Source organism: Cyprinodon variegatus, unplaced genomic scaffold, assembly GCF_000732505.1.
Source record: "Cyprinodon variegatus isolate N-32 unplaced genomic scaffold, C_variegatus-1.0 Scaffold109, whole genome shotgun sequence".
Lineage (NCBI taxonomy): Eukaryota > Metazoa > Chordata > Actinopteri > Cyprinodontiformes > Cyprinodontidae > Cyprinodon > Cyprinodon variegatus.
In genome coordinates, this window is record NW_015150562.1 from 409,936 (window position 1) to 430,745 (window position 20,810).

Here is a 20,810-nt window from a genome sequence, read left to right on the forward strand (position 1 = left end):
CAGGTAAGATCTATCAAAAAGAATATCTATGGGGGTATAGCTCAGTGGTAGAGCATTTGACTGCAGATCAAGAGGTCCCCAGTTCAAATCTGGGTGCCCCCTGCTTTAATCATTTGGTTTAGCACATTCTGAACAAAAATTTCATGAACAGAAGTACTGAGTTGCCTATTGTTTAGGTCTCTGCCTTGAAGAGACATTTAAAGTGGACATATTTTTTTTTGCCCAAATAAGGTTGTCAAGCCCAGCGGCTCTAAAACTGGGGGTCATGGCTCTATTGGGTGCCTATACAGAGCACCACTCAGGTTTTAGAAAGTTTGAAGAAAAAAAAACAAAAATATATATTTTTTCTAATTCACTGTTGAAATGTAATGCTATTTTTTTGCGTGCCTCATTTCAAAACAAAACTTATAATATAATATACCATATTACCACGACAGATCCAAGGGACCCAAAATTTGAACTAGGAGGCTGTTCCTCTGGCTAACTATATAAGTAAGGTTTATACAACCTGGGCTGATTAGGGATTCACCTGGACTTTTAAAAGTACCTCTTAGATATTTCTAAGGAGCTTTGCAGCCACAGTAAAAGAAAACCAAAAAAAAATAATAAAATTGTCAGGAAAACATTTGAAATTACAATGAAATGTCTGCTCCTATATACATTTAAAAACAACAAAATTAGCACGGACATAGCTGATAATATGTTGTATATTATCAGCTTGAAAAACTTGAAAAAACTGACCTTGATGGAAAAAACTGGACACAAAAGGAAAACAATCTAACAGGAAAAGCACTCTGAAAGAGCAGTCCTCCACCAAGCAGTAGATTTCCCCCCATATTGTCACTTACAGTCATACCTAAAACTAAGATATTCAGGAAAAAAATTCTATTAGAATCTGTTCATAACTTGTAACAGTTATCCGTTACACAGACAGATAAACAAACACACTCACAGAAACACAACCAAAAAGACCATTTTTGCATATGTGATGCAGTATACAGATAATCCTATGGCGCTTGTTGAAAATGTGGGGGTATAGCTCAGTGGTAGAGCATTTGACTGCAGATCAAGAGGTCCCCAGTTCAAATCTGGGTGCCCCCTCAAATGATTCACTTTGTCAAAAGACCATCTTTGTAAGCTGACTCAGGGAAAATGGTTTAGATGGGCTTCTGTGCAACTTAACATATAGTTCCAACATTTTTTTGAAGGCATACATATTAAAGCAGATTTTTGAATCAGAACATTTGTCTAACTTGATTCACTACTTTTCTGCAGTGTCCAAAAATGTAGCTAACTTTGAGTAACACTGAAAGGTGCTAGCTTCAGTTAAAAATATACAATCAGTCTGAGGATGTTGCCTCAGTGCAAGGAAAAAAGGGAAATATAACTTCATTCCATCAGTGCATTTAATGAAGGGAATCACATATTGAGGTTAGCACTTGTCTTTTTTGGGAGGAAAACTTAAGGAAATACTCTGTGAATGATTGTTTTCCCCTTCCAGAACAAATCTTGTTTTTCTTTCTTGTTTGATTAAAAAATAAAAAAATAAAATGTTCCTTTTTTCCCCCCAACAAATGTTTCTGATACCAAAAACAAACTGAAGCTTAGTCTCATCTGACAAAAGCCCCCAATGTCACATGTCCCATGTGTCCCCTGCAGGGCATGGTCCATTGTACTAGTTTTTTGTCTAGTTTTTGTTATTTTGCTTAAAAATCCTCACCCTAAAAAAACATTGAGATTTGTGATTACAATTTGAGAAATTATTTAAAAAAAAACCTCAGAGTATGATAATTTTGCAAAGACAAAGCTGCAATAATGTTGATTTATCTTTAGTGGGGGTATAGCTCAGTGGTAGAGCATTTGACTGCAGATCAAGAGGTCCCCAGTTCAAATCTGGGTGCCCCCTCATATGAAATACATTGTCAAAAGACCGTCTTTATAAGCTGACTGAGGGAAAACATTTTAGATGGGCCTCTGCGCAACTTAACATGTAGTCTAAATTAACACAAGTCCCATCATCTTTGCATATCAAAGCAGATTTTAATCAGAACATTTTTCTAAGCTGATTCACTACTTATCTGCAGTGTCCAAATGTAGCTAACTTTGAGTAACACTGGAAGGTGCTAGCTTAAGTTAAAAATATACATCAGTCTGAGGATTTTTCCTCAGTGCAAGGAAAAACAACAGTTTAAACACAAAGTCTGTGTAAAATCAATTAGTCTCTTTAAAGAAAATAAAAAAATCCAACTCTAAAGGTCAAACTTGGGAAAGATCATTTAATTTAACGAAGGGAATCACATATTGAGGTTAGTACGGTACTTGTCTTTTTTGGGAGAAAAACTTAAGGAAATACTTAAAAAAAAACGTGAATGATTGTTTACCCCTTTCAGAACAAATCTTGTTTTTCTTTCTTGTTTGATTTGGTTGCTTAAAAAAAAAAGAAAAAGAATTCCCTTTTTTTCCCCCAACAAATGTTTCTGATACCAAAAACAAACTGAAGCTTAGTCTCATCTGACAAAAGCCCCCAATGTCACATGTTCCGTGTGTCCCCTGCAGGGCATGGTCCATTGTGGCAAATCTAGTTTTTTTTATTTTGCTTAAAAATCCTCACCCTAAAAAAACATTGAGATTTGTGATTACAATTTGAGAAATTATAAAAAACCTCAACGAGTATGATAATTTTGCAAACACAAACCTGCAATAGTATTAATATATCTTTTCAAGTAAATACAGCAAATAAGTCAAAATATATTAAAGCTTGTCATGTTAAAGGAAAGTTTTTAAAAAATCTTTTTATCAACACTGTAAACACAGGAGGAACTTATACATATACAGTATGTATAAGTACACATATACAGTAATAAATATACCAAATAATTAACACTGGTAGATTTTTCTGTTAGGCTTCATATCTAGTTTATCCATACAAATATCAGTTATAGTTATCAGCACTCACCACAGCCTGCTTGTATGAATTTGACAGAATGCTGTGGACTCTAACTTGGCCATGCCTGACGTCAGTCATGTCAAACCACAGGTCCTGGCTTCGTTGATCCTCAGGGCCAAAGCTTCGCCAAGTGTAGTACTTCCCAGAATCCTTCTTTAAGACATGAAATAAGGCGGATGAGAGGTTATAAAAGACCTCATGAACATGTTTAAAAGTCTCACTGTTTTATACATTTCCAAGCTTGTGTAAGGGAGTAAATATTTCTTTCCAAAAGAGGGCCCTGTTTAACCTCAACTAAAACAAATACATCAGGTTACCAACCAAGGTGCTATTATGTGTCTTAAATATTTACTGCGCGAAGAAACATTGTGAGGCCGGACTCACCACTACATGTGTGATGTTGTTTGGCAAGGTGTTGATTGTGAGTCCTCCACCCAGAACTGCCCTGCTGGTCCTGCCTGAAAAAGATCTCCGGGCTCTGAAGCCAGCAGTTAAGTCTTCACGCTGCTGTGGGATCACACTGTACGCGCCATCTGTTAGGAATAAGTGTGAATACTTTTTGTGTGTGTATAATGCAGCCTTTCAACAAAATCCCATGTCAGTTTTATTGAGACTCTAAGATGTGATGTTTACAGCTGTGGTTTGTGTGCTCAGAAATAAAAACTTTCTTTTGAGTTTGCCTGCCTTGGATTTGTTAGTAAAAGCCGTTGTTGAATTGCGGCCCGAGACAACACAACAATGTTTTTTTTCTGCTTTGAGTTGACTTGTCAAACCCTTCTATCAAAGCTTACCATAGCTGGTAAGCAAACTGGGGTAGGTAGGCTTTAGATTGAACTTTTGGGTGTTTTAATTGACCACTCCAGCGTCTTTCAAACCACATCTTCCTGGTTTATGTTAAAAAAGTTTATTTTTGCAGCATACCCTGTTTTTATGGTGTGGGGAAAATTCATGTTTTGCTGGTATATTTATACTCATTTTTTATTTAATTCTGTAGACAACCTTGTCCTTGCATTACCTCAACTTTATGATACAGAGGTACAAAGTGGTAGTTTTGACATTGAATATTTAAAGGAGAACCCTGGAGAGCGTCTGAGTCATCTTTTCTTCACAGTGAAGCTCTGTGGGGATCTTCGGGGATCCATTCATATTAGTTGTTAAGTCTTTGAGCAAGATATTTCACACACCTGCTGTTTGTGGTCAGGAAGCCTGGCTTCTGTCAATTCACCCCAATCCTACAGTGGCTACAGTGTAGCTTACCACCATCAGCGTGTAAATGGGTGAACATCTAACATCTATAAAGCTCTGTTGAGTCCTCAGACTTGATTAATTGCCTTACAAGTACAGACCATTTACTATTTCAGGTTTCACAACAACATTCTTTTCAGGTTTGGGTGAGGACTTTCACTGGGGGCATTGCAACAGCTAGATTCCTTTCTCTTTATGCCATTCTGTAGACGGTTGGCTGTTGTGTTTGGGATTATTGTCCCTTTGATGTCCCTGTGTGGGCCAAGCTTCAGCTGTTAAACACATGGTCCATGTCTAAATACTTTTGTACCCATAGGAGTCATTTGATCAATGACTCTGAGTTGCCCATGTTATTTGGTTGCAAAGCCCAAATCATCACTTATCCATCGCCGTGCTAGACAGTTTGCATATGGTGTTTTTGCTGGTTTGATGTTATTATTTTTTTTTTTTTGACAAAATATTTGCTTTTGTTTCACTGGTCTAAATGATTTGTTTTCAGAAGTCCTTTGTTGTATTCCTCTGTAACATTTTAAACCACAACAGTACTTTTCCGCACAACTATTCTAAAGGAAAAAAATATTTATATATATTACTCATTATTTGCTGTTCTTTCATTTGTTTAAACATACTAACCAAGGCATTTAGAGTTTGAGAAGGAACCCTTGGTAATTTGGCATTGACCTCCATTCTGATAGGCAAGTATTCTATAAATTGTTGACCTATGACTGTCAACTGATAGATATACTGTATACTTAGAGGATATTTATCAGGTTTTTTTTTTTGTTTTTTGTTTTTTACTTTATTCATCTCACATTGGAGAAATGTACCTATGGATTTAACCCATCCCCTCGGGGAGCAGTCGGCCACCATTGTGGGGCGCCCGGGGAGCAACATGGGATTAAGGGTCTTCCTGAGAGACCCAGAGTGGCAGTCTGTGGGAGTGGGGCTCAAACCCTCAGGATTCCAAGTTGTATGCACTAACCACTTGGCCACCACTCCCCCGCCATTTCAACAGTTAATGAAGTAAAAAGATAAAAGACAATTTAACGTCTAACCAGGACGACCCAATAATAATCTATTAGCAATCACAGCTATAGAGATTTAATAGCTGCTATACAACAGCTAGACAACCAATCCACAATGTCATCAAGACAAAGCGAGCAGAGGTGTAGCCAGAACATTTTTAGACTTTGTTTTTGGGCCACTGTATAAAGCTTTAAACTAAACGCTAATTCTGACATTTTGAAATGAAAAAGCTTCCTGGATGGGAAGCGAAACTTCTTTAAACTTGGGAATAAAGTCCAGCGAACTGTTTTTATTTTTATTTTTTTACTTTTGCAGAATACCTTAAATTGTATTACCTTATTGAGAGGTATAACTAAATGCTTCTGATTGACTTTGTCATTATGGGCTCATATACTAACTGCCATAATATATAACAATTCTGAAATTATTCCCATAAAAAACCCTCCATATCATGGCAGTACCAATAACTTTGCTCTATTCTAAAAATTAGTATCTTGTGAGAAATATTACAAATATTGCCTGAGAAGTGAAACAAAATATGCTATAATTTATTGAGTTCAAATAATAAATAGCTTAAAAACAAATACACATGATGAGTTTCCTTTGTATTTAAAATGTACACGGTTTATCTCATCAGGTTTTTCCCTAACGGGACACCGTAGTGACGTCTATATTGGCCTATATAAACCCAGGAAACGCTGAATTTTCCGCGGGGTGTTTCATCTAACCCTAGATCAGGAAAGCCTCCTGTACTCCACGTTTGCTGTTTTCTGTTCCTGGCTTTCAGTAGACCACAGGAGGATGTTAGCAGGCGCGGTAACGAGAGAAAAAAAAGCCAGGAAATCACCCCCGAGGCGCTCAGCTGTCTCACTGAAGACCCCGGAGATGTACCGTGGTCAGCCTGGCTGCCGCGAAGAGTTGGTCTCTGCTGCTCCGTGGGATTTTTCCTCAGTGGGGGGAGTGTGTGTCTGAGCAGATTAACTGAGTTAGGTGACCCTTCCGAACCTGCTGTGGTCCGGTTGGGAAACCTGTGCTCAAACACCTGAACAAAGTCGGCCGTTACTGTCCTGCTTGTTTGATGCAGAACAGCCGCAGCTAGTGGACACGGCTAGCTGGCTAGCTAGCTAACAGCTGCAATTGATGAAAACTTTGTTTATTTGGCATTCTGTAGAACGATGTCACTCCTTTTTTTTTGTTTGTTTTTTTTTTTTTGTTTTTTGGAAACGCTGAAGAAAATGTACAATACTTCGCCACAATGTTGAATAAAGATGGTTAATAGAAGGTCCCTGGCTTTTAAGCAAGTCTAAGTGGGCATTTGGCAAAATTTTATTTTAAAATGTATTTTAATTTAAAAACATCTTGTATTTTATCTCCATTCAGTTTTTCTTTTTGTACTGTTTATGTATTTTGGTCTTCAGTTTTTATCCTATGCTCTGCAACCGTGATTCATGTACAGCACTTTGGTCAACCCCGTTTGTTTAAAATTTGTTTATAAATAAAGTTTGAGTTCTTCTTCTATGGTGTTCACAGACTGTGTATTACAGCCATCAACTGGACGGAGATGTAATTCAGAAAAAAAAATCCTATATATATATATATAACAAACTTAAATACATAATACACTCAGACACACAGAAATACTAAATCCTCTTATTTATTTTTTTGTCTTTTAACTACTTAAGTGCTTTAACTATATCATGTGATTGATGCTACTCTAATAAATTAATATTTACTGAAGTCTCCATTACCCTTTCCAGTTCTTTCCTCTATTTTATATATTTTCTACAATAAGTTAAAACATGTTCTACTCCTGTTTCCCCACAATAAGAACAATCACCTGATGGATGTTTCCCTATAATTTTTAAACCACTATTTAATCTTGTATGCCCAATCCTCAACCTGTTTATCCATACTTCCTCTCTCCTATTTATTATACTATGATTTTCATATAATTACCCCCTATATTTTATGTAAATGCCTTCCTCTCCTAAATTAAATCTCTCCTTCCATATATTATTTATTTTATCTTTAATTACTTTTATTTCTACTCTACTTAATGGGACATCATATTCAATTTATCTTGCTTTAACTGCTTCTTTAGCCAACTTATCTACTTTTTCATTACCTACGATTCCTTTATGTGCTGGAATCCATGTGAATGGAATAATTATTATTTGTTGCTTTATACCATATAACAAATAATTAACTTCATCTAAAAGATCTTGACGGGTTTCAGATTTTCCACTTATAATACTTGTTAAAAAGTTTGAGTTGAGTTGAAGGTGGATAGAAATAAAACTTGGGTTCAGAATGTCTCATTTTGGGTTTTGTCTAAGCTTTCTACAAATGCTTGTTCAAATGAACCAGACTAAGGTTTTAATTTAACCTGGCTCAAAAACAGCATCACAGATGAGGACAAAATATAGACTTTATTGCATAAGTGTGAAATTTGCCTTTCAAATAATTGATTTCAGGTGCACCAATTACTTCTGTGACCACAACTAAGTTGAATCCAAAAGCTAGTCAGACCTGCTGCTTGTGCAACAGGTCTCATTTGAGCAATAAGCTCAGCCCTGAAATGTCAATCTAAAATTTTCCACAGTTAATAGTAGTTGGGGGGCTGGGAAAGTTACAAAGATATATAGTTAGTTCACCAATTTTGGACAAAATCCACTGGAGCGGGTGGAGTAAATGTGGGTCTGTAATTCAAAATTTGGTGTGAAAATATTCTCTTGATCAAAACTAAGCATTTCACCACCACAGTCCACTTCAGGGTTTTCTAGTCTACAGATATAACTCCCATGCCCTATTTTTCTTTATCACACCATGTAATTAAAAAAAAAAAAATACTGGAGAAATTAATTCTACATTTGTGCTCTAGACGACTTCAGACAGAGAGTAATTTAAATCTCATAAATGAACTGTGTAAACTGTAGATGTAGCTCTTTAGCTTGTAAAGTTGAACTGTTTTTGGCTCTAGAAGAGCATATCTGGGACGTTGTTGTGGTTTGTTTGACAACGCATCACTCTTCTTGCAAACATCTTCTACTCTCATTCTTTTTAAATAAGTCTTAGTCCAAATTTATAGACCTAAATGGCCGTTGGAATAAGTTCTCCACCCTCTGTGGTGTGTCAGATCATTTGTGGCTCCTCTTTATAAAACCGTAAATCTAGGCATGTGATTTCTGAGCAGCGGATCCACCCTGATGCAGCATCTATTCGGTGAGGGGAGTTTCATCTTAATGGGGGGCTAAACTTTTATACAAAGAATTTAAAGCTATGGGTTTTCTTTGGGAGTTACAGTGCAGCTTTAAAAGCAGATACTCTTAATTCTGTGCAAACATTTGAACGCTTATTTTCTTTTCATAATATTTTTTTTATTGCACATGCTTCTGCTCCTGCTGCTGGTTGGATTTAGAACAGAATTTGAACTTACATGTTGAAAAGATTAAGAAAAAGTCTAATCTTCATGGCAAATGGCAAAAGAATACCAATGTAGTGAATCAGTGTGAAGATTTGATAGGATTATCTGTTCTTTTTGGGAAAAATTTAGAAATAATGTCAAATATAGACTTTTACTTTTTTATGTTAATGACTTAAAATCAAAGATTTTATGTAAACCCGTTTATATACAGACGATGATTGCCAACTCCTCTGCTCCTTGAACCAACATGAAAACCCTTAAGTGATATATATATATATATGTGTGTGTGAAAAACATATAGCATTAACTCCTCTTAATGTAAACTATAGACTCATATGACTCATATTAAAAGAAAGATTTGCCAAATATTTTATTTAATTAGGGCTGAAACATTGAATTGGATTACTAGATTATTGAGATAATCGTCAACTATTTTAGTAATCGATTTAATTAACTGGAGTATAGAGACTAAAATGTGTCTTTAGCTGACAGAGAGACCAACTTAGAGCAAAACTGCCAAAAAAATTATATAAACATTTTTCTTTTAAGATAAAAAACAAATGTTTTTGTCTGTCAATGCTCTAACCAGAGCTCAAGTAGAAAAGGTTTACTTTCACCTGCTTTACTTTTGTTAAAAATTCTTCTTTCCGAAACTTTTGGCTGTCCGATAATTAATCGATTAATTGCAAAAATAATCAACAGATTAATCAATTTGCAATATAATCGTTAGGTGCAGCCCTAGATTTAATATTCTGCTAACTCTTCCGGTCTCAAAATGTTTTCCTATTTTTTTTCTTCTGTTATCTGAACAAATGTTACAATCCTTAATGGTTTAGTTGGGGACACAAGGTTGAGTTTTTGTTTTCTTGTTTTTCTTAAAATGAATCAATGACTTAATATCTTATTAATGAGGTTAGTGCATGTTTTACCCAGCACTGATGGCAGAACTGTAAGTCACTAGGTTAATGATATAAAAAATCTATGGCTGTATGACACAGTACCTGCCGGGAGCTTAACTCCTCACACGCAGGAATTTCATAATTTCTTGGTATTTAATCATTTATTTCAACCATTCTCCCTGAAGGGTGGGTCTATTATGCACGTATTTTAAAAAATACTTTCTCTGAGCTTTATTTTTGTAAAATTTTGAACCTGTATGGAGAAGTGAAAGTTTGCACAAATCAAATGACACTGACTTGCATTGACTGCATCCTTTTGATAAATGCTAATATATTTATTTGTCTTGACTGTTAATGTCAAAAGCTTGGAAAAACAAAACAATTAAAAAAATGTTTTCGTAAATACAGCTCCTAACAAGAATAACGGTGCTGCTTTGATGACAAAATTACTTTAAAAATGCATATAAAAGTTATATTTCACAAGCTTGTGGAAAATTCCACAAAAAAAACAAACTCATTTAAAGCAATAAAGGAACGGATGCTTTGGACTTGAATCTGACCCTTGCCTACTCTTTTAGGAGCCACCAAACCTCAAGGTTCAGCTGCCTTTTTCTGTGCGTGGTCAGAGTGGACGCACCCTTCCTGGGCAGAGGCCGAAGCAGTTGGCATGGAGTCCCAAACATCAGCCACCATAAAAGTCTAAAGCTCTCCTCAATGTCTTAAGTGCATTTGCAAAATCCTTCTTTTTGTCTTTACCAAAACAGTTTTTCTCTACATTAAGTCACTTTTTTACTCGTTTGCCTTCAGTTGGAGTAGAACTTCTCACATCACATCCTTTTTAGACAGTCCTGCTTCGTTTTTTTTTGGATAGCTACCAATCTGCTTACACACCACAGCAAAAATGATCACATTTTAATGTATTTAAGGGAGATAGATGAACAATGACACCAATGAATCTTAAAAAGATCCAGATAACGTACTTTGCACACTTGTTTTTAAGATAAATCCTCTCATGGAGAAAGAATTGCCTTTGTCTTTATCTGCAGCCCTCAGCGCGGAGAAGACTGCACATTCTGCTTTTCATTGTCTAATTAGAGAAACAGGGAGAGCTGAGAGTGTTCATCCCAGAAGTATTTCTCAAACAAACACTCTTCCAAATTACTTCACAGTTTTACAAGATATGCCTCACTGTTTTTTTCCTCTTCACTTCCACTAAAAGTCACATGTATAGTTCCCATAGCAGTTCAGTTTGGACAAAACATATTACACAAGTACAGATGTTATAAGTCAGACATAAACATAATATCACTGGTTTGGTTTAACAAAAACAACTTAATTTTTGATGACTGCTTGATTTAAAAAATGTTTTTTTTTATCACTTTGAATTTTTTTTTTTTTTTTACTTCTGAGTAGAAGATACCAAAATATAACAGGGTGGACAATTTATCTTCATCTTGGGTTTCCTTGTTTTTACAGTCTGGTCAAGATAGTCTCAACGTCCCTCTTGGGAACGAGAGTGCTGAGAACTGTTTTGGGTTGAATACCACAAGAGATAGGGAAGAAATGAGAATAAAAAGAAGGGTTATGTTGGGTCAGTGGTGACATCTAACCCCTTCTGTTGCAAACATCTCCTACAAACTCTCTTTTTGTTTTTGTTTGCACCACATTTCCGGCTGCAGAAGAACCTTCACTGCACTCTAGCTTACCCCTGCGTATAACATCCTGGACAGATTTTTCTTAACAATAACAAGCATAATCTTCTTACTGATCCCCAACTTTTATGAAAAACAAATACAATTTTTAGCCAAGAAAAGGAGCAAATAAGTAATTTTCCTCTTGTGCTAGACTGCAGCACAGTGGCAGGGAAAAAAGCAGGTCCAAATCTAATTTTAAACTTGCAACAGACTGTTTGCGGTATGTTTCTTCGTCCCAGTTGCATGCTTGTGGTGAAGACTTTTTTATTGTGCCCTTTATTGTAAACTCCTTCATTCACTTTTGTGTGTAAAACAGAAAAAGGCATGGCATGCACCCATGGCCCTTTATTAAGATTCCTACTGAGTTTCTGTGGTTTATAGCCCATTTAAGTAGAAAATACTAACACCAGGGGCGTTAACTTGAGCAAGAAGCTATGACTACGGTATCTTACAGATTAAAAAACATTTAGAATTTCTATGATGAATGATAAATAAATAGAATTGCACCTGTTTTTTGTTTCTATTGTTTTTATTTCTGCCTAGAAATAAATGAACCCCCTATGCCTGCATGTTAATGTTAAGAAAGACACGTCCATGTTCTAAAGCTCAGGAGGATGTAGAATATAAAAATATTTACTGCTCACCTGTCTGCTGTTGATCCCAAACTTTGATCGGCTCTGTTTGGGAGAGACAGAGAAACAGCATCATCAAATGGAACCACATGTTAGGCAGCAAAAAAATACCGTCTCCACTCCTTCTTTCCTCTCCCGATTTATTTTCTTTACAAAAAACAAATTTCCGTCTGCTTCCACCCACTGTTGTCTCCTCTGTCCCTCTGAATCTCACTGGTTTCCGACACCAGCCGGTTTCCACTCTCTAACTACACCCCTTTCTCTCCTCCTCGGGGATGTTTTAGGGATGCAGCAGAGATGAACGAAACAAATACATTCAGCTAAAGTTTATCACTTTCATAAAAGGTAATTTTCTTGTTTGATTTTATCCTGCAAACATGGATTTGTTGTTCCTGCTTTTGTCCGTTGGAACTTTCAGAGTAAAAATATTATAACTATGACAAACAGCAAGGATTGCTCACATTTTCCAAACCAGCTGTGAATCCACTGATATTTATGACATCTAGGATTAGAGATGGAGATTAAGAATCTAACCAAGCCTGGCTTACGAGTGCTTCTTATGAAATTTCATATTTCATATCATGTCAAAAGTATTTCTGCTGTTTTTTTAATCTCAACTAAAAATATCTTGTTTCACCTTGTCTAATATTGTAACTTTATATCGGAGACCAGCAAAAACTTATGTTGCGTCCCCCAAGGGTCCATTTTAACCCCCGCCTTTAATGTCTTCATACTACCCCTAACTCAGATTATAATAAGCTACCATACCATGCAGACAACCTACAAGCTGTACATTACAATGTCACCAGGTGTCTTTGAACTAATTCTGGGTAAATGCATGGAAGAAGTAAATTCATGGATGTAACAAGATGTTCTGCAGCTGAATCAAAACATAATTGAAGTAAAGTTAGCTCACAGCTTCCGTTAATACAATCAGACACCACCATTCAGGCTTGGAATCTTGGTGTAGTGATGGACTCAGATCTGGACCTTCAAAAGCACATAAAGACAATAACAAAGTCAGTCTTTTATCACCTAAAGCAGTGGGGCCACTGACCTAAAGAACATCTCCAGGATCCTAGGACTAATGTCTCAGCAGGTTCTTACTCAGCAGGTTGCACTGATTACTGCAACAGTGTCTTTAAAGGTCTGTTTAAAAAAAAAAAAAAAAAAGAATCAGACAGCTGCAGTTGATCTAAAACGCTGCTGCTCACATCCTCGAAACTGAGAAATTGAAGCACGCAGCCAAATTTCTTCCATATCTCAGAGAATGGACTTTGAAATAGATACATGAAGTTTGTCCATATATCAATTAATGGCTTAGCTCCAAAATATTTTATTTATCAACCACCCAGCATTGGAATGCACAGACTTTATAAAGAGGTTTAGGTAACATTTATTTGCTGTTTTTGCAGTTCAGCCCGATTGTATAGGTGGATTTCTTTTTAGCATAAATGGCCTATTTAAGGTCATGGCACAGTCTCTTTAAGTCACAACACTGTGTTTGCACTATAATAGCATAAAATAACAATTAGTACCAATATACTGTATTTGCACTGCAACAGATCATAGCCTGTCTTTGTAACTTTTAATTTTAATTTCCCTGATACAACTTTATTTGCACCTCCTGTTGTTTACTAAAGCTGATTTAACAAGTGATTTTGAGATCAGTAAAGTCCTATCTTATGATAGCTTATCTCTCTAATAGGCCATAAAAGAGAGGCAAATTGAAATTATTTCATGTCGAACCCCCAGAGGCAATGTGTTATTCATTAGTTGGTTAAAAAAGTCACTAGCAATTATGAGCAATCATTGGAGATGGTAATTTCCTCGTACTGTCTGCCAAGGAAATGCTTTTCTGCTGGACTGCACTGTAAGGACGGCAACATTAAAATGGTTAGACAGTTACATAGCAGTGATCTTTATTATATAACAAAGCAAAGTCCATGAAAAAATAAAATTGAAGTAATACTAAATCAGATGACTGTGAATTAGCAAAAATCAAGAGCCTTTTACACACATTGCAGTTACAGATTTAGCCACAAGATGTCGCTCAATATTCTCAGTTAATGCACAGTTCAAAGCAGGTACATTTTAAGGAAGTGAATAAAAGTGAATAAAAACAAATCCTTTGTATCTGTAAGCTCCTTCCTGATGCCACCTGGTCCCCCTTTCACATTAAACAGGCTTCATATGAATTCTGACAAATTTGACATGTTGGATTTGCAGTTGCTTTTGTTTTTCATATTTATAAAAAGGTTATTTAAATCTCATGACTTTGCAGTCTTTACAAGATATATTAAATTATCTTAAAGGCATAAAACAGAGAGAAAAGAGTGTAAAAATCCAGCCCTACATGTTTTTTCAGCTGCTGTTGTGTCTGCCTGTTAACAGTCAAATAGGCTTTAAAATGTGCAACGCTAAGGTGACAAAAAGAGAATTTCCACAAACTGAAACTAAACTGCTAAATTTAAGTTTTACTGTTTTAAAGGACAAAATACCTCCAGCTCGTTCTTAATATCAATAAAGCTGTTTCACCCCTGATTTTTACCAATCGAATACATATTCCAGATATTAAAAATTTTATTTTATAAAAACATTTTGATAATATGTTTGATAATTCTTCGTAGGTTGGATTTTAAAGTGAAATGGAACGGCGTTGGTTTCTAAAAAAATGTGAAACAGCCCTTTACTTGGCTAGCTTTACACCGTTTAGAAATATGCTAGCTAGCTAACAACTAGCTTAGCTGTTTGACTTTCTCTCAGTATAGAATTCCGTATATCTCATACAATAACACATATATTTACACGCCAGATAATCTGTTCTTGTCGGTGATACAAAAAAACCACTCTAACAAACAACGCATATCATTAGGTTTTTAATGTACTAGCTGGCATCGCTGGAATGTAGGCGGGGGTATAGCTCAGTGGTAGAGCATTTGACTGCAGATCAAGAGGTCTCCGGTTCAAATCCGGATGCCCCCTTTACTCTTTATATCGATTTTTTTCCTTCGCACTTTTTTTTATTATTAAGTTCATTATAATCATAAAGTATTCGCTTAAAAAGCATTAACATAAAAGTTATGTTAATCTGCCCCACTGATCTTATTAGTGGGGCAGGTTTATCCTGGTAAAATTCGGCTCATTCTTTCATGTTTATATAATTTTTCTTTTCTTTATAGTTCAGACAGTCAATCTACTGGGTATGGTTTCCTAACAAGCAAGGAAAAAGGTGTAGTTAGAAGTAGCCTCAAACAAAGGGAGCGGGCTTCACTCCCGCATCAATTCCAGGAGCAGTCAGCGAAACACACACACACTACAGTGAAAGTTGTAATATTTACATTTATTTCAAAAAGTATATATATATAATACAAAAACAATTTACAAAATACAGTATATACATTTTAAATATAAGTCATTTTCTTTAGCAGCTAGCTCATTTTTCCAACCAGGAAATAGTTTATTCTATAATATACAGAATAAAACTAGTGAGCTTTGATACATATAAAAAAAAACACCTTCAGATAAAAAACTGCTGGCATTCAGTGACAAAAAAAAAACATAATTTAATTTTATCCATCAGATTTAAGCTTTTCTTTCTAACATTGCATAGTTACTGAGATAAACAAGGCCACAGGAATTTATTCTCATAGTGTAAACATATAATTAGCTGCTAAACTGTGCATAAGAAGCTGTGTTAACAATAAAAAGGCACAGTTTAAAATGAGCCCGTCTCTGTTCAAGTTACATGCTTTTTGTGAAAGGACAACATTAGTCTAGTTAAGACCTTTAAATGCTGATAAATATCCCATCTCATTTATAAGTTTGTTGTTCTATTTTTGTTTTAAATAAAATTGGCAACAAGTCAAGCTCTAATGATACATCCAGGGTTGTCTGCTACTACTGGCACAAAAACCTGGAAATAAAGTGTTATTTGTTGTGGCTGGGGGGAGATCATTTTTGGCCTTCGGGGAACAATTCTATCTTAGCTTTTCTAACTGACCTTCAGCTCTGTCAGTAGATTTTCACAAATCTAAAATAGAAGCCATTTGCTTGATTATAATGATGAACAAATAGATTCTTCAAATTTTTTTATCACTAAGAAGAGAAATTGACCCCTCTGAAGCGTGCATATATAATTATTTAAATACATTCCACTTAAAGGAACTGTTTTGTTGTGATATTTATAATTTTGTAAACCAGACAGACATGTCTTTACATAGAACTCTTCTCCCTTATTTGTATTTCTGTGGAAGGTTTTGCACAATCGATGGGCTTAAGATCGATAAAAGTGGTTATTTTATGAATGCATCCTAATGGGATAGGGGTTGTTTTACCGGACTTTTATGCATTTCTCCTAAAAAGATGGAGCAGTGCAACATAGTTTAAGATTAAAAAAAGGAGAAAGTAAACATCAACTGACGCATTATCAACATACAAAGGCATAGATCAGTAAGAATTATATTTAAAAAAATAGCTCTAAAACCTCTAAGGTTTATGTTCGTGCTGAGGCTGAATCAAATCAGCTCTCCTTTGCAAAAACAAAGCCGGAGTGGCGAGTCGGCTTTGCTTCAGATTCTATTACACTGGCCCGAATTGCTGTAAATCATACTGACAATGCAGCCTCCTTAGCACAGATAGGGGGAGGCTCAGTTTTCTTTAAGAAGTTCGATCCACTCTAGGGAGCATCATTTTGCAACAACGTGCGCTTTCATCCAGTCCAAGCTGGCAGGAAGACTGCAAAAGCAGAAAGGGAAGAGGGTTTTAATATGCATCGTAAAAATAATCTGGTATTACTGGCTCAAACTGAGCTATGTACTCACCCTTCTCCAGTTAGAGCGCAGCAGGCTTGGACATGCCAGGAGTGTGTTGTGATGGAGTCGAGCGTGAGGCACTGAGAGATCTCCGCCGCTGTCATCGAGCCCTTTATGTCTTGCTTATTTGCCAGAACTAGAATGGCAGCATTTTGCAGGTCCTGCATCCAAAAAAGAGGAATGTTGTTTACTGATAGGGGATTTGATGAGGTCATGAACGTCTGCAAAAACCTCCAAAACATCAAGCAAAGAGCTGCCTCAGCGGAACTTTTGAAGATGCTGACTAAAAACAGCCTAAAAGACACTTCCTCATCACGTTGTGTCATGGGTTGATAGAACTTGTTCTGCTTACACAACGCTATTAGTCATACATGGAAAATGGGGGGTGTGTTTTAAACGTGAAAACGGCAGAGTACAAACTCGCTCCATCAACAAAAGAGTTTTACGTCAAGGCGTTGAAATACAAAGATAATAGCGATTTCAAAAGAAGTTATTTTTAAACACATTTGCACCTACCTGTTAAGGCATTAGAGTTAAGTTATGCATTAAAGTAGAGTGTAATTTCTAATAATAAGCTGAATTAGGGTTTAAAGTAAACAATACCTCATGAGCAAGCATTCTATGCAGCTCCTCTTTTGTTACAGTCAGCCTTTCACGGTCGGTGCTGTCCACAACCAGAATGACAATCTGAAAAGGCAACAGTTTACAGTATTTAACATCACATGTAGATGCAGTAACCTGTAAATTATTAAATGAAGCTGTAACTAAGTAGTCTGGAGGACCTCAGGCAGCTTTAACGCTTTCGTTTCCTGTCTCCAGTCCTAAATCAGACTGAGGAGATCTCTCAGTGTTGTGAAACGCATGAAAGGTACCTCTGTGTTGCAGTAGTAGGAGTACCAGCTGGCCCTCAGACTCTCCTGTCCCCCGATGTCCCAAACCATGAAGTGAGTGTTGCGGACAATGATCTCCTCAACGTTGCTGCCAATGGTGGGTGACGTGTGGACGGCCTCTTTTGTCAGACTAGAAGTATTGGTGAAGGAAAAACACTTTTAAACTAAGTCCAATAAAAATCTTTATAAATAGAATTAGTATAAAGAAGTAAGCTCACTTACTACTGGTAGAGGATTGTTGTTTTCCCAGCATTATCCAAACCCACTATGATAACTTTGTGTTCTGCAAAGAAAACAAACAAACCCAAACATTTGTTCAATTTGCCCAATAATAATAACAAGAACAACAGTAATAATAATAACAATAAAAACTTCAAGTGAAGTTCAGGAAACTCATATCCACAAAAAAACTGACAAGTACTTTTAAACTCAATGGAAAAATACAGGTAATCATATATGATATAAAGGTAAGACAGAATTAAATTGAAAGTGTTTATTTTTACCTTTGTCTCCGAACACAGACATCATCTTGGTCAACAGGAACCCCATGTTCAATAGGTGAGTAAACACTGAATACAAAACAAATCCTGAAGACGATTAACTTCAGTTTCTATCAACACTTTACTGACAGACAGACCTGCGTTTTGACATATTATACCAGTTTCTGCTTCTCTTTCTGCGTAAGTGGGAGGCGCCTCTCAAGAGTCCTCGGTGTTTCACTGTAGTGGTGCATTCAATTACAGTGGGAAATATCAGAACACAAACAGGTGGGGAAAAATATTGACACTGTAAGATCGTCACCAGGTATGATAGCCCAGATTTTAAACTTATTTAGATAAACAGTCTCAACAACAAAGGCGTAGCCAGAAAATTTTTATAAGGATGGCCAGGCAATAACCAATGTACACTGAGGGGTGGCCGAAAGTAGAAAGGAACCAAAACTTAGTGTCAATCTACACTGTTCCAACAGGAAAATTAACAAGCAAAACATCCATATTTTCTAAATAACAACTAACTATACTTTCCTACATCCTTTGCTGACAAATAGATATTTAAACATCCGTTATTTCTAAATAAAAGGTATAGTGGATAAAATTATTTCAGTTTTGAGTTCTGGGGTGTAAATCTTTTCCATTGTCATTACTTACCTATTTGTATCAATAAACATTCTGCATGAAATTAAAAGTACAAAATACAAGTACTAATATCTACATAAATTGATTATTTGATAAGTTTTTCTTAAAATTCTTATTTATCTATGATTTCACTGAAGACTCCTATAGAAGACTAGCGCAAACACATTTTTCCTTACCCCATAAAACACAAAATCTAGCTCTGAAAAGAGCATGAATTCTGTACTTATCATCTTTGATGTTAGTATATTGATAAGTATAATTAAACAAAAAATTAAAAATGTTTTGAATATTCCACTTGAGAGTATTACCGATGCCACTATCTGTTTTAGAGGGAAAAAAAATGGTAGCAGTGGCCACAGGGGTCGCCAATGATAGGCTAAGGGTGACCATGGCCCCCCATCTAGCTCCGCCCCTGCTCAACAACATGTTTGCACATAAACAGATTAATTTACTTGCTAAATAATATATAAAATAGATTAGGAGCTAAAAAGATCCAAAATATGACAAAAACTTTTTATTAAATCTAGAACCGTTACTTAAAGAGTGAGGGCGTATAAACTTTACAAATGGCTTACAAACTTCTCATTTATGAAAATGTGGCTTTTTCTTTTTATCACCATGGGAAAAGAATAAAAATTACGACAAATTATCTTCAATCTTGGTGTAGTGTATATGAATACATTTTCTTTAAAATTATAGATTTATACACAATTTACCATATTATTTTTTTTATTTACAGCGGCATCATTAATGGTTGTGAAATGAAAAAAATATAAATGTAACACCTCTCATACTATTACTATTGTTACTATTACTGTCTTATAATTGTATAGATATCTTTCACTCTCTGAAATGTTTCTTTAAAGAAGAGCTCATGTTTGATACCAACTAATGTAAATAATAATGATAAAAAGTTTAATATTTTCCACCTAATGTAACGCACCTGAAGATTTTCTACTGCGATTCAAAATATCCGACTATAGGTGGGTCCCTGAAAGCATCTCTGCCGTATCTCTCTGTGGCTCCGACAACAAACGAAAGCTGACGATGAGATGACGTAGGGAGAATTCCAGCCCATAAATGGAAGAGGAAGTAAAACCGTTCCCCCCTCCCTGCCTGTGAATTTAATAATCGTCGCCAAGGGCCAAACAGAAAGCAAAAACATCAAAAAGAAATCCCCGGACACTTCTTCACACTCCTGGTATTTCCAAGAAATTACCAAAGCAATTCCCATATGTGTTTTTATCAACGTGTAACTGATACCAACCCAAGGTTATAACGTTTTATGGTTTAGTCTAATTTAAAATAACTAAATTTCCAAAAAGTTCATTGTAAAATGTTATTTTACTGTAATAATGATTAGTTTTATCTAAGGGTTAGAATTAGAGATGATTGACAGCAACTGGCATAAAATAAATGATGTTTTTTATATTTGCATAATGTTTTTAAAGCTACTATTGATTATCATAATATAAATATTTACATTTTGGTATTATAGAATCACAACCTCCATCCCACCTGGGATTTTTATCACAGCTTTTTTTCTTTAATATTGGGACTTGAAAGGAAATAGAACATTGTTTAGTTAATTTCCCTTTTTGTGGTGCGCATTTGAATCCACCCCTTTTGAGTCAATCCAGGACCATTATACAATCTTTGGAAAGTTATAGCAAAATCTTTTGAGTAATTTCTCTTTACAAGCTTAATCCAAACTTCTTTACCCTCACTTCTTGGCAAACATGCTTTAACTCCCTTTGATCAAAGGATGAATCTCCATTAATATATTTTTTTAATCCTTACCTCAGGATTGAATAGGCCATTTTACCACCTGAATACTTACCTGATCTAAACTCTCCCGTTGTAGCTCTGGCTCTATGCTAAGCATTGCTGTCCAAATCCCCTAAGGGCTTCAGCAGGTTTTCAGCTACAGCTCTAAATTCTTGGTTACTGCTGTAGAAAAGAATCCAGTGAATCTTGCTTTCAGTGACATTTTTCAGAAAAGTCCTCACATGATCTGGGTGGTTTTCTATATAGGCTAGAATGCTGGAAATGGAGTAGGGAACCTTGATGTTTCCTGTGTCCCTATATGACTTTTACCTATCT

At 35.8% G+C, this 20,810-nt stretch overlaps 2 protein-coding genes and 4 non-coding genes across 7 annotated transcripts in view; 4 read left to right on the forward strand and 2 right to left on the reverse strand.

The window, feature by feature from the left end:
• LOC107084786 (plexin domain-containing protein 1-like) overlaps positions 1–12,063 on the reverse strand; it is a 29,300-nt gene extending 17,237 nt beyond the window's left edge. Inside the window, exons 1-3 of one of the 2 annotated variants that reach the window (XM_015374793.1) lie at positions 11,880–12,063; positions 3,332–3,480; positions 2,957–3,097 (exon numbers count right to left, since the gene is read on the reverse strand). In XM_015374793.1, coding sequence (XP_015230279.1) covers positions 2,957–3,097; positions 3,332–3,480; positions 11,880–11,958 — 369 coding nt within the window. In that variant the 5' untranslated portion in view covers positions 11,959–12,063. Of the gene's footprint in view, positions 1–2,956; positions 3,101–3,331; positions 3,481–11,879 lie in introns of both variants that reach the window. The other variant, XM_015374791.1, reaches the window with a different exon arrangement.
• On the forward strand, positions 31–102 carry trnac-gca. Its single transcript has one exon. It is a non-coding gene; the product is annotated as a tRNA-Cys (tRNA).
• trnac-gca lies at positions 1,030–1,101 on the forward strand. The gene has a single exon. It is a non-coding gene; the product is annotated as a tRNA-Cys (tRNA).
• trnac-gca lies at positions 1,835–1,906 on the forward strand. Its single transcript has one exon. It is a non-coding gene; the product is annotated as a tRNA-Cys (tRNA).
• A 2,717-nt stretch (positions 12,064–14,780) lies between the features above and the next one.
• trnac-gca lies at positions 14,781–14,852 on the forward strand. The gene has a single exon. It is a non-coding gene; the product is annotated as a tRNA-Cys (tRNA).
• A 1,091-nt stretch (positions 14,853–15,943) lies between these two features.
• LOC107084782 (ADP-ribosylation factor-like protein 5B) lies at positions 15,944–18,243 on the reverse strand. The gene is made up of 6 exons (XM_015374786.1): positions 18,075–18,243; positions 17,794–17,854; positions 17,554–17,701; positions 17,285–17,368; positions 16,691–16,842; positions 15,944–16,604 (listed from the first exon to the last, which is right to left on the reverse strand). The coding sequence occupies exons 1-6, from the start codon at positions 18,118–18,120 to the stop codon at positions 16,556–16,558; spliced, it is 540 nt and encodes a 179-aa protein (XP_015230272.1). The 5' UTR covers positions 18,121–18,243; the 3' UTR covers positions 15,944–16,555.
• Positions 18,244–20,810: the final 2,567 nt, after the last annotated feature.

What these genes read in the sequence shown, in the direction of transcription:
- LOC107084782 (XM_015374786.1), bottom strand. Translation starts at nt 18,120, where the DNA reads ATGGGGTTCCTGTTGACCAAGATGATGTCTGTGTTCGGAGACAAAG. An exon ending in GTCTGTGTTCGGAGACAAAG is followed by an intron (nt 17,855 to 18,074) that starts GTAAAAATAAAC and finishes TTTTCTTTGCAG; the next exon opens with AACACAAAGTTATCATAGTG. An exon ending in ACAACAATCCTCTACCAGTA is followed by an intron (nt 17,702 to 17,793) that starts GTAAGTGAGCTT and finishes CAATACTTCTAG; the next exon opens with TCTGACAAAAGAGGCCGTCC.